This window comes from Diabrotica virgifera, chromosome 1, assembly GCF_917563875.1.
Source record: "Diabrotica virgifera virgifera chromosome 1, PGI_DIABVI_V3a".
Taxonomy (NCBI): Eukaryota; Metazoa; Arthropoda; class Insecta; order Coleoptera; family Chrysomelidae; genus Diabrotica; species Diabrotica virgifera.
Window position 1 is genome coordinate 297,804,589 of NC_065443.1, and position 13,585 is coordinate 297,818,173.

The window sequence follows — 13,585 nt, forward strand, 5'->3', positions numbered from 1 at the left end:
GATAAAAAATATACAAGTATACTGGTATAATATACGTATTTATCAATCAACGCATAAGAAGTCTATCGTATGCTATTCTTGTACATTATACCATTGATTGAAATTGTACAAGAAATAGGTAAAAAAGTATGGCAACACTGTGAGTGGCAAACATTCAGATGCCAAATAGCAAATAAATAAGGTGAGGTCCAATTCATACTCGTACAACATGTCTAAATGAAATATATAATTCTCTAGACAAATAGCACCACAGACTAAAAATAAAGCAGCTTAAAAAAAGGTACAAATACTATAAATAATTATAAATAAGTAGTAATCAATTATTTTTATATATAAAAAATAAACGTCAAAACAAAATGCGCTTGCGTCAACCACAATTCCGAGAATCGAAATCTCATCTCGACAGGGTAAATGCTGTCGAAGTGATTTCTATTCACTATTACGATTGTAGAGATTACGAAATAGTTATGGAATAGGCATGAATAGAGTATGTCGTACATGGTAGTTTTTCCTTTGTTTAGCTATCTGTCCTGCTATCGCAGGCGTCTAATTCTTATTGCACAGATAGGGTATGAAATATTGAAATAAAACATCGGTCGCAGAGAGGTGAGTAACATTTATTACTAAACATAAATTTTAAAACATCTCACATCGATTAACATATGATACATTTGAATGAAACTTTCCAATCTATAACTAATGTATACCTACTTTTTGTGTTAGGTAAAAATCTCAACTAAAACGTCAACAAGACAATATTCGGTGTCTGGTTCCCGATTGCACACTTTTCGAGAACAGTCAGCAGCGAATTGTTGCCGACAGAACGAGCACGCTTCCGAAACATCAGAAGGTGTGTCGGAAGAGAAGACGGGAAAACGGCGCGGGCAAAACTAGTATGACGCCCGATCTGTTTTCCGCTTTTCCGACCCACGCTCGAGCGAACAAGTCTCGGAACCGTCCCATTGAGCTGTTGAACTCAGTGACTAGAATCAAAAAGTAGTTGGAGCAAGCGTTCTATCGCACCCTTTCAACCGAACGGCTTGGTCGAGTACTTTTCTGTACCTACGAACCCAGAAGAAAATTCAGTTTGTGTGAAAAGTTCAATAAGTTACAAGCATTATAGTTTAAAGCGTTAGGTTGATTAATAATATTTAAGTATATTTTTCTTCCTTATCTATACACACACGACATTAAGATTAAAGTATAAAGAACAACTATATCGTATCTTTTTCTTTTTGTTTTTTATAAAATATTTAGTAACAGGAAAGCACAAAACATGCATATGAGCTCTTTAGATTTATACAGTGAAATGGACTTAAAGCTATAAACTGCGCTACCAACTCGACCACCTGATTTGCTATGTGGTGATTTTAAAAGCCGTGAAGTCGATACATAGGAGTAAATATAGAGAAGCCGCCTCTACAAACAAAACACCGCCTCCCAAACGGACAGACGTCTCACAGACTCCTGTCGATTTGGACGGCGATGTTTCAGCGACAGGAAACAAAAATGTCTTGCTGTTCTAAGATTTTTTTGTAAATCGCGTATTTCTAAAAGACCAGGTGTCGAGTTGAAGTAGGGTGGTGGTGACGCCTAGACGTCAACGACCATTTTCTTGTGGATATCGGTGTTGCCGACCACGTTGCAAAATTCCTCGAAGGAAATTTTGCCGTCTTCATCTTTGTCGGCGAACAGGATGGTCTTGTCGACGATCTGCTGGAGCTGAGTGTCCTTCAGATTGTTTCCGACCATCATTTTGAGAACCTGAAGAAAAAAAATGCATTAAAATCATATTTCTATTTTTTTACACTTAAAAATTACTTAGAATATTAGTCTGGGCGGATTAATTATAATTATCGGAGAATAAGCCATTTTTGGGAAAAGTTATTTACCAGCAATTTTATCGCTGAAATCGAATCTTATGATTGTATAGATTAATAATATAGGTATGCAAAGTCCGCAGATAGTGTGCTACTTTTTTTATAAACAAAATGGCGCCCGAAAATCGTGTTTTTTCAATTTTTGCTCTATAACTCCAAAGATTTTAACTTTACACCAAAAACACTCAAATAAAAATTTACTGTAATTAAACTCTGCATAGAGGCGTGTTTCTCCCGATTTACTTAGACGAAAATTTTCCCCGGAAAATGCAGGTTTTTCCAACAAAATCTTTAATTTTCAACTAAAATTTTAGATAAGTAATTGTTTATTAATAATTAAATAGCTTAATAATGTAAAAGCCCTTTTCGTATAAATTATAATTCCAGAAGCTGATAGAAATTGAGTGAACAGTTTAGCAACAATTGAATGGTTACGGTGGTTTTCGAACCATCACCTTTTTATTTCGGTCCTCTTTCTCCACACCAATTTTCATATCTTTAAAATACTCATAACATATATTATTATAATAAAAACTATCAATATTACGAGTGAAAATTACCAAAAATAACAAGATTCCATTCAAAAACTAGGTTGGAGAAAATGTAATCTCAAAATTGAAAATCGGTATACGTTAAAAAAATGCATTTTCTCGGCTTCCCATGGAGCAATTGTCTTCATTCTTTTTTTGTTCCCAAGTAACTCGAGTAGAGCCATCTAACTAACGCATTATTAAATGTCAAAGTTGCTTTTGTTTTGTTATAATATATTTATTTATTTATTATAACAAAAATTTTTAATTTGTTTAAATAAATATTGTTTAAATAACTATACAGCTTTCAAATGAGAATATTTGTGTTTTTAACGTTAAAAGGTACAGTTGTGGTAAGTTTATCTAAAAAAAAAGTCTGCAACTGGAAAAAATATGTAATTTTCTTTTCTTATAAATAAATTAATTTATTATAACAAAACAAAAGCAAGTTTGACATTTAATAATGCGTTAGTTAGATGGCTCTACTCGAGTTACTTGGGAACAAAAAAAGAATGAAGAAAATTGCTCCATGGAAAGTTGAGAAAATGCATTTTTTTAACGTATACCGATTTTGAACTTCGAGATTACCTAATTTTTGATCGGAATTTTGCCATTTTTGGCAATTTTCACTCGTAATATCGATATTTTTATTATAATCATATATGTTATGAGTATTTTAAAGATATGAAAATTGGTGTGGAGAAAGAGGACAAAAATAAAAAGGTGATGGTTCGAAAATTATGATCCTATTGTTTATATCTTTGGCGTAAATGCCGGTCAACTTTGACCGGTTGTATCTTAAGAACCACTATCACAATTAAACGTTTTTTCTTTTAAAAGAAGCGCCCTGCCGCTTTGTTTCCAATGCCGTTTTCACGATTTAATTTAATTTAATATTTAACGAGTATTCTATTTGTTTATAAGCCAAAAAATTGTTTATAATTTTAAAATATTCCTGAGGCGGCATAAATAGTCCGATTTCAATTCTGTAAAGTACATTAGATAGGTACAGTGTCTTTTTATACAAAAATCATAGTTATTCTTATGTATCGTAATTATTGTGGTTATTATAGCGACCGTAAATTTTTAACTAACCATTCAATTGTTGCTAAACTGTTCATTCAATTTCTATCACATTCTGGAATTATAATGTATAGAAAAAGAACTTTTATATTACCAAATTATTTAATTATTGATAAACAATTACTTATCTAAAATATTAGTTGAAAATTAAAGATTTTGTTGGAAAAACCTGCATTTTCTGGGGAAAATTTTCGTTTAAGTAAATCGGGAGAAACACGCCTCTATGCAGAATTTAATTACGGTAAATTTTTATTTAAGTGTTTTTGGTGTAAAGTTAAAATCTTTGGAGTTATAGAGCAAAAATTAAAAAAAAACACGACTTTCGGGCGCCATTTTGTTTATAAAAAAAGTAGCACACTATCTTCGGACTTTGCATACCTATATTATTAATCTATACAATCATAAGATTCGATTTCAGCAATAAAATTGCTGGTAAATAACTTTTCCTAGAATTTTGCTAATTAGCCCAGAGTATATACAAAAGCCGGAACAATACTTATTCCAGCTAAGTATTATTCAATTAGCCAAGTACAGAAAACTTTGGTTTAAAATATGTGGGAGCTGAAACACAAAGCTACATCCAGGGCGCCATGTTACAATTCTAGAACTGTGTCTGCAATCTTTTCATACCTCCTACTAGGTGAGTAATAATTTTTTTGCCATGCGTTGAAGAGCTATTTAGCCAACCAATTGATTTGATAAAGAAAAACAGTTTAACATTGGCGTACTTTCTTTAAATTAATATCCTGAACAAACGCTTCATGCTTAGGTGCCCATGATAACACCTTTAAAAAAATACAACATACAACGGATACGGTACAATAACATAAAAGGAAAGACAGAAGGAAATATCACAACTAAAGTCCTACCGTTTCACATTCACAAAACCTATGTATTGTGAGAAAAAAAAGAGTGTGTACTTTGTACGCACGTTTCTACTATCATGATTTCAACGAAATAAATATACTTCAAACAGCTTAATTGTATTTTAATTTAAATATTAAACTAATCTTCAATACATAAAATAATACCAAAAATTAAAAAAAAGTAAGGCTACAACATGAAGTTTTCCCAAGTGGTCAATAACCCCTTTTAAAACTGTATCATAATCCTCAAAAACGTACATATTATGCATCGGTACATGTAGAGAAACCTACAACAAAAATTGGTAACCTCGCACTACTCGAACAGCCGCTGTCATATCTCGACCAAAAATATTTATTAGTTTTTTCAGGTTTCGAAAAAATAAACGCATTTAACATTGCAAGCAAATTTTGCGCCTATGCTCTTAATTAATAGAGGTTTTACTGTATATTGACGATGACCTTTGATCATTTCTTATTGAAGAAGCTTTTTGAAGGACCAAAAAATGAACTAAACTGTTTTCTGACAATTTTGATAATTTAGTGAATACTCGGTATTTCCGGTCCGGGTAGACATGCAAAATTATATGACAAACTGAAAAAAAAAATTGTTGAAAATTATCACCCCGAACGTACGTGATATTTCAAATTTTCAAAAATGGCTCGGTCTATCAAGGAGCTTGGCCACCCCTGCCATAAAATATAAAAAATGGTAGAGTTGGTGCAAAACCTCGTGAACCTTGAAAATGCGTATGTATAACCGAAATAAAATGAAGCCTAATAACATAAGACTATTTTATTTGCTGCGAATTGCGCGACAGGGTCCCATCTGCACCCTGATATTTTCAGTAATGTCGGATTCAGTCGTTTCGTATATTGACGTATATTGACGTCACCAAATGAATGAATTAGGTTCACGACTTACGAGTTCACGAGATTTTGTAACAGCAATATAAATTTTATACTGCAACGGGTACAATTTGCGAGAATCGTATACCAAATAGGTGCCCTCTTCGGCACAAAAAAGCCTAGCAAAGGAACTACGAGAACATTCGGAAAACAGTATTGAAAAAAAAATGCAGGGTTCATTTAGTTCGCTGGGTAGATAACAATGTTGTAACTTTAGCTTCAACTGTCTATGGAACTATGCGAATATCCAGTGTAAAACACTACAGCCAAATTCAGCGCAGAATTATTTTGGTTCGGAATAAACATCAGAAGTTAGACGTGCTGGTGGCTAATGTTTATTTGGTATGTTGATGTAGCTGTCAATAAAGCTTGCGACTTACACAAAAAGACCGATAGTAAGATAACTCAACTGGAATTTAGACGAAAAATAACAAATCATTTTCTTTGAAGCTCTGGGACTACAAGTAAATCTAGTGGAATACTTTCTACTATTCGCTGTGTGCAAGTACTTGGAGGGGATACGAGAAACGATCGTGCGCGTATAGCGGACAAATCTTGCAACTTTCTAACATATATTTCTTAAATAATTCATATTGTTAATTGAAATTGTCAAATTGACGTATATTTTATATCTACTGTCATTGAAGAAAATGGGATTTCGCAAATGATGTGTTATAAATTGTAAAATCTTATGTTGCTCCACAATATTGATATGATATGCAATTATTAAAGTGAATTTAATCAATGTTATTTTGATTGTAGTACAATGTTTACCTTTTAATAACATAACCTAAATCTTACTTTTTCATCTTATTCTTTTTTCGGGCTATGGCCTTGACAATTATCTAGTAGCCAGGACTAATATAATTGGCCAATATAATTAAAACTGCTAAAAATGTTGCTGAGCTATGAAACCAGGTGTCGCTCTTCCGAACTTGCACGGTCCCAATAGCAAGATGGAAAATATAAACAAGGAAAGTAACAAAAACAGATCAAAAGAGAACTGAAAGTGGATGAATGATAGCTGAAAAGATGATACTAGCGACCTGGAATGTTAGAACCTTTTATGACGGTACGTTACAAGAGCTAATTAACGAGATAAAGAAAGACAAAACAGATATCGCCCCTACAAGAAACAATGCAAATGGGAAATGAAATAACGGAAAGCGTTATCAAACCAAGTAGTCCTTCAAGCTGCGGCTAGATAATATAAAATTTACATATGGATAAATAATCTCCAAGGACCTTCAGTATATTTGCCACAACTGTTCCCCACCATCTCAGTCCAACATATGTAATGATAATGATACTCTCGAGTGTACTCAACAGCAAGATCGACAGCGAAAATACAACCCAATCTGAAAAAAGCTCTAATAGAAGACATTAGTAAATCAAACTTCCACAAAAAATTGAAAACTGTGTAACAAACTGTAATATTTCACAAAATGTTTGAATTTTTCCAAACCGCTATGTGCAAAAAGTTTTCTAAGTTAATAATAAACCCATCCAATATCCCTAGGGTTAAAAAAATAATTACTTAAAATTCTGCGGCCTGTAAAAGTGATCTACATTGGATGTCTGGTGTTAGCTGGTGTAGATATAGTTCTTCCACTATATCTTTGCCCATACATGAAATTATTCACTAGTTACGTTTTATAATAGCTCTCTTTTTTACTCACAGAAACTAGTAGCGAAAAATTAAGCTACTTTATCATTTTCAGTGACATTAGCGTTTTTCTTGTGTTTATTAGTTTATTTGAATTTATTGTTGGCTTTGTTTTTTAGTCCTGGTTGCTAGGGGGATACAACGGCCTCCTATGTTCAGATGGACTTATCCAAGTTTTTTTATGTACTTTGACCCGTAGAATACGAATTTTTTGGGTTACAGTTGATCCGGATGTCGATAAGGTTGTTATAAACAAAGAACTTGAGGAATTACATAACAGCGATTTTTCGAAAAACAAAACTTTTTTTTTTGTATTTTTTGGATCATTCTAAGCAAAAAATGTTTTTACAAGTTTTTTCGTAGGATTCACAGTTTTTGAGATAAACCCGGTCAAACTTTCAAAAAATCGAAAAATTGCAATTTTTGAACCCGAATAACTTTTGATTAAAAAATAAAACAGCAATTCTGCTTAGCGCATTTGAAAGTTCAAGTGAAATTCTATGGGTTTTGATTATTTGCATTGCTAAAAATTAATTTTTATATTGTTAAACAAAGCTATAAACACATAGTGCTTGAGTGATGTTTTCAATGCATTTCTCATTTAAAATCGAACGAGTAGGCGAGCGTACAAACTGGCTATTTCTACGTAGCATGCATTAAAAGTCATGCATTTGGCACGGGAAACACTATTTGTTTATAGCTTTGTTTGACAATTAAAAAAATTAATTTTTAACAATACAAATAATTGAAACCGATAGAATTTGACCTGAACTTTCAAATGCGGTAAGCAGAATTGCTATTTGATTTTTAAATCAAAAGTTATTCGGGTTCAAAAATTGCAATTTTTCGATTTTTTTAAAGTTCAACCGCGTTTTTCTCGAAAACTATGCATCCTACGAAAAAACTTGTGAGAACATTTTTTGTTTAGAATGACCCAAAAAATACAAAAAAATGTTTTGTTTTGAGCAAATCGCTGTTATGTAATTCCTCAAGTACTTTGTTTATAACAATCTTATCGACATCCGGATCAACTGTTACCCAAAAAATTCGTGTTCTACGGGTCAAAATACATAAAAAAACTTGGGTAAGTCCATCTGAATACAGGAGGCCGTTGTACCCCCCCCCCTGGCGGCAGGACTATTTCAAATTATTTAACTTTTAGTCTTTGTGAATGTCATTTTTATTTTCAAGCATAATTGTTAGAACGACTAACTTAACTATTGCTCTCTTAATTTCATTACTTCCGGTAAGTACCTATTTTTATTTTTTACGTAAATGTGACCAGTAACATTTTCTAACCTACAAATTGTCATTATACTACATGAGTCTGGCTACAAAAACTTACTTGTTTGTTTTTGAGATTACTGTTTAACTTTTGTTTTTTTTTTATTTATTACCGTTCTATATTTAGGTATATTTATAAAACAAATAGTCGGTATGATGTTCAAGCTATTTAATGTTGAGTCCATCAATCTCCTCAATAGTGAAAAAAGATCAAACACTTTATAAAAATAACTTTATAAAATACGTCCACTGGGATAATAGCCATTTCCTAATATTGACAGTACGTATCAATGATATTACACATCGACATACGTTTCACTTACTGTTTTGATTTAACTTATTCGAAAATGAATCATAACGCTTGGGCAAAGATAAAATAGAACAACTATAGTTATGAATTGATCTATTGTTTTGATTTATTTTTAGACCTCTTATTTCCGGCCCAGTCTGTTATTCACTCTGTATAAAAGATGATAGTTATCAGAAAAGTCTGGTCGTGAAATTTTCTCCAAATGAAAACCGATTGACTATATCGACAAACCATTTGTTTTCATCTATCCAAGTGCTTATCAATTAACCAGTTTAGGTCGTAGAAATAACAGGGTGCAAACAATTACACGCCGCCTTCGGCCCCACCCCGACGGCTTATACCAAAGATTTATTTATTTATCGATCTTATAGTGGAACCAGATTTATAGTTACGGCGGTAATAAAGAGTCAATTTGGTATTGTGGGTTCAAGTGCTTCAAGGGATTATTTAGGATGGGTCATGGACATAGGTCTATTAAAAATTTATAATCGTCCAGAGGGTATAAATATTTATTGACAACATAAACTTACAGGATATAATCGTGTAAGGTCGTATGTTGTTTAGATTTTCCGCACACTTCCACCTAAAAATATCTTTTGTGCATATTTTCAATACAAGCTACAGGGTAAGGGCATACAATTTTCGGCCATTATTATACACACACCGAAAAGTCTAGGGATATTTTTAGACAGTGACATAATTTCTTCTTTAATTGTTTTGGATAAATAAGCGATTTTAGTGATGTATTACACAACAAAATTTGTTGAACTATCAAAAATAACGAGAATGCTTTAAATGATAAGGGAGCCCAAGCGGCGATTGTTGTAGTTACTCGAGCGCGTCAGAAAATCATATGAGGAGAAAGCTTGTACTGTAAATGTACCCCCACCATATATGAAATCTTAATACAGGGGCGTGCGTTGGGAGCAGTCCGTAAAAAAATATATCCTTAGAAAAACTCGAAAACGTCAGGTTACGACAGGTTAAGTTAAGGGGGGGGGGGGATGGTTTGAAATTTTAGATTTTTTTATTATTGTAAATGAAAGAGCATAACTACAAGAACACTCTGAAAATTTCAGTTTAATCAGACCCAGTAAATGAACGGAAAATTCGGCGATACCGTGTAATTTTCAGGGACAACTCCGAATTGCATGAAAATTTGGATTTAGGTTCTACTTACCCTCCACTTCAAAGTTGAAATTGTGCCGTTGGTTGCTTTTACTTGGGGGGTGACAGCCACCCCTTCTCGGGGGTGAAAAACATACGTTCAAGATAAGACCGGAAATGGATAAATTGACTGATTTTAAGCAACTTTTGTTCTATAGAGTTTTTAGAGAGTTTTAGTCTATAGAGTAAGTCATTACTTTTCGAGTTATTTGCCATTGAAAATGTTGATTTTTCGACAAAAAAAAAAACTACGTTTTCAGACGGTTTTTCGCAAATAACTCAAAAAGTAAATATTTTATCGAAAAAAATATCCTTAGCAAAAGTGTAGTTTATAAAAAACCTAAAAAAAATGGTGTATCAGTAAAGTCTATCAATCAAATAAAAACAAAGTTGTAGCTCATGAAAAATACGTTCTTATTCGTCTAATTCCAAATCGAATATTTCAAGGTGAAATCACCGAAAAATTAAGCACTTTTCGGGAAAACCCAATTTAAACTTATTTAAAGTGTTTATAAAAAGCTTTGTTTTAATTGTTAACAAAAGTTTTAGCATTAAAAATAAGTGAGTTACGCTCAAAATAATGTTGGCCCTCTTTTTTTTTAAATCATGAAAATCTCGCCGTGTTTAGCTCCCCAAATGAAATTAATCGCTACCGCTTTACAAACAATTTACTTACCTATCTATTTTTTATATGATCTGTCAGTCTCACCGGTTTAAAGTGTTTATTTTTGAAAGGGTTATAATTGAGAAAGCTTGAATGGGTCACTAATCACCAGTGTAGGTATGCAAATTTTAAACAGCCACATCTTAACCAATTTTTGTCTTACGGGGAAACAAAATGAAACTAGCATATTTATAATAGCAAAACCTACATTTTTTTACTCTTTAAGATTTTTCTTATCACTAATACTTTTTAAGTTATTTTGAAAAAATGAAATTTTTCAAAAATTTTTTTACTATAAAACCAAATGTTTTAAAAAATAAGCACTTTAAACCAATCAAACCTACAGATCATATAAACAATACACATACAGTTAAAATAGATGGTAAAGTCAAACGATTAATTTCATTTAGGGTGCTAAATAGAGGGAGGTTTTCACAATTTTTTTTACCAAAAAAAGTGGTCAACCTTTTTTTTTCAGTGTAACTCGTTTATTTTTGATGCTGTAAACTTTTGTAAAAAACAAATAATAAGCTTTTCTCGATACTTTAAAAATGTTTTCCCGAAAAACGCTTCTTTCTTCAGTGATTTCGCGTTGAATTATTCGATTTGGAATTAGACGAATAAGAACGTATTTTTCATTGTAGCTCGATTAATTTTTTGAAACAGCCCCACGAATGGAAGCCATTTTATGTAGCGGCCCCACGATCTAGGGAGCCATTTTATGACGCAGGACAATGAATGCAAGTCATATGGGGCCATTTTAATGTAAGACAAAAGATAGCCCCTGTTGTTTTATGAAACATGACTAATTAAGAATTGGACAAAATTCGTGCTACATAATTTATTAAGTACCTCGGTTGCTACTGTCTCAGAGATTTTAGGGAGTGGATTATTTAATAGATGTTATGATATATACTCTCATTAGCTTAGAAGAATTAAAAAGATAGAAAAATCGAAATAAGGATGTGAAATAAAAAGATAAAAAAAATACAAAAAATAAAATATTGGGCGCCATTGGTTACCTAAGGGAAACCAAACTTTATACAAAAAAAAATAGAAATAAAACAAAGAAAGATAAATTAAAATAAAACGAAGAAACATAGTCAAATAAAATGATATACATAATATACAAAATGTTATAATGTAACTTACCTCCTTTACTGTACACTCAAAATTATATACGCAGTCAATGTTTTGTTGTTCCTACGATTCAAGAGAGAAGGGAAGAAAATAAATTATATGTTGAAAATCAAACATTATTTATTAAAAACAAAAAAATTAATCTCTGATCTCTCTGTTATAATTAGAGACCAGATTACCAATTAATCAAAGATGAAACGAACAGTTTTACAAATATAAAAATTATACCTTAACAATTAGTGTCCTGGCTTCTTCCTCGTAGCTTGATTGGAAAGTCCAAGGCGCTATTGCACTCGCGAAACACTTACTTCACTGTCGTTAATTACAGCAAACAGTACATTGTTTATAAACAAACATTATTATAGAAAAATTCAGCTTTCACTTAAAGATAAATAGTTTAAAAGTTCGTTAAACTGGATCAAATTTACTTTTACTCGAATAAAATTATTTAGTTAGACTCGAACATGATTATTGAAAGTTCATTAACTTTGACCAAAATAAAATATGTCAGCATACTACATGTTTTAACTGCACTGTTAAACATAGCAATGAGAAAATTGAAACTCTTCTCTCCTACTTCTTATTCTGACTGCTTAAATGAAATTAATGGATACCAAAATTGGTATAAAATGATAACGACGATTTGCTTAGAAACAGCGGGAAAATCGCCGGAGTTCACGATACACCATCACATTCACCGGGCTGGAATTAACCTAGCCGGCTGGGAAACTGGAAAACTACATTCCGAAACACTTAATGGAACTCAACTCCATGACGATGGCCCTAAGGGAACCAAAACTCAACTTAACTCGATGATGGCCCTGGGAGAACTCTTCTCCATGACGATGGCCCTAAAGGAACCAAAACTAAACTCAACCCGATGGTGGCCCTGGTGGAACTCAACTGAACATGATGATAGCTTATCTGGAACTCGACTGAACCCGTTGATGGCCCTGGGTGAACTGATCTCTAGGACCGCTAACTCGATCCTTCTAAAACTTGGGTTCCTCTCCCAAAAAAAAGTGACTTCCTACTTAGACCAATAGGAATCATACCAGATATCTCTCTACCAATCAAATGGTCAGAAAAACTCTCAAGACATCCCTCGAACGCCATGATGGTTTTACTCTCAACCAATTACAATTACTTAAACTTCGCAATAACAAAATCCCTCGAGTTTACACGAAATGCGATGACTCATACAATATTACAGTTAGTTTTGAGAACCAATATTACTAAAGGCATCGGCTTATTTTAGGTTGAGCCTTCCGGTTGCAATACACCCTCAATAAATTTGTGTCTGAGAAAGTCATAAAAATCTTTCATCTTCTAGACTGCAACAGCCTAACAGCATAGCAGGGGTCCTTCCTCTAGCTATTTGGATATACCGACGAAACATATAACCGACAAACCAAAACTGTAAATATCATAAAAACCTTTATACTCTGAGTCTTTACTTAACGTGGAATCTCTTTACCTTGCAAACTACTACAATTCAAGGGTTTATTGAAAAATATTCCGTTTCTTAAATGCGTATTATTTCAAGGAACGGATAAAGAAATAAAATTCGTAATGTTGTGGGAACGAACAAAATAACAAACTCACACCAATGCGGAAAAGCGATTTGAAACTGCGCTTCTCCGACTCAATATACAGGGTGTAGCGAAAGTGTACAACTGTAAACTGGGTCGAAATTTCAAATATTTAAACGGAGGACTTTCAGCGTGTTTCATCATGAGCTACAACTTTGCTTCTACTTAATTTGTAGACTTTACTGGTACACCATTTTTTTCGTTTTTTATAGGCTACACTTTTGCTAAAAATATTTTTTTCGATAAAATATTTACTTTTTGAGTTATTTGGGGAAAACGGTCTTAAAATGTAGTTTTTTTGTCGAAAAATCAACATTTTAAATCGCGAATAACTCGAAAAGTATTGACACGTAAAAAACTTTATAGAACAAAAGGTGCTTAAAATAAGTCAATTTATCCATTTCCGGCCTTATTTTAAACAAGCGTTTTTCACCCCCCCCCCCCGAGAAAAATGTCACCCCCCCAAGTAAAAGCAGCCAACGGCACAAATTCAACTT

General features: G+C 32.7%; 1 protein-coding gene across 1 annotated transcript in view; it reads right to left on the reverse strand.

The window, feature by feature from the left end:
- Positions 1 to 596: 596 nt before the first annotated feature.
- The window catches only part of LOC126879165 (calcineurin subunit B type 2), a 71,963-nt gene continuing 58,974 nt past the window's right edge, over positions 597 to 13,585 (reverse strand). Inside the window, exon 5 of the mRNA XM_050642181.1 lies at positions 597 to 1,764. Coding sequence (XP_050498138.1) covers positions 1,594 to 1,764 — 171 coding nt within the window. The 3' untranslated portion in view covers positions 597 to 1,593. The remainder of the gene's footprint in view (positions 1,765 to 13,585) is intronic.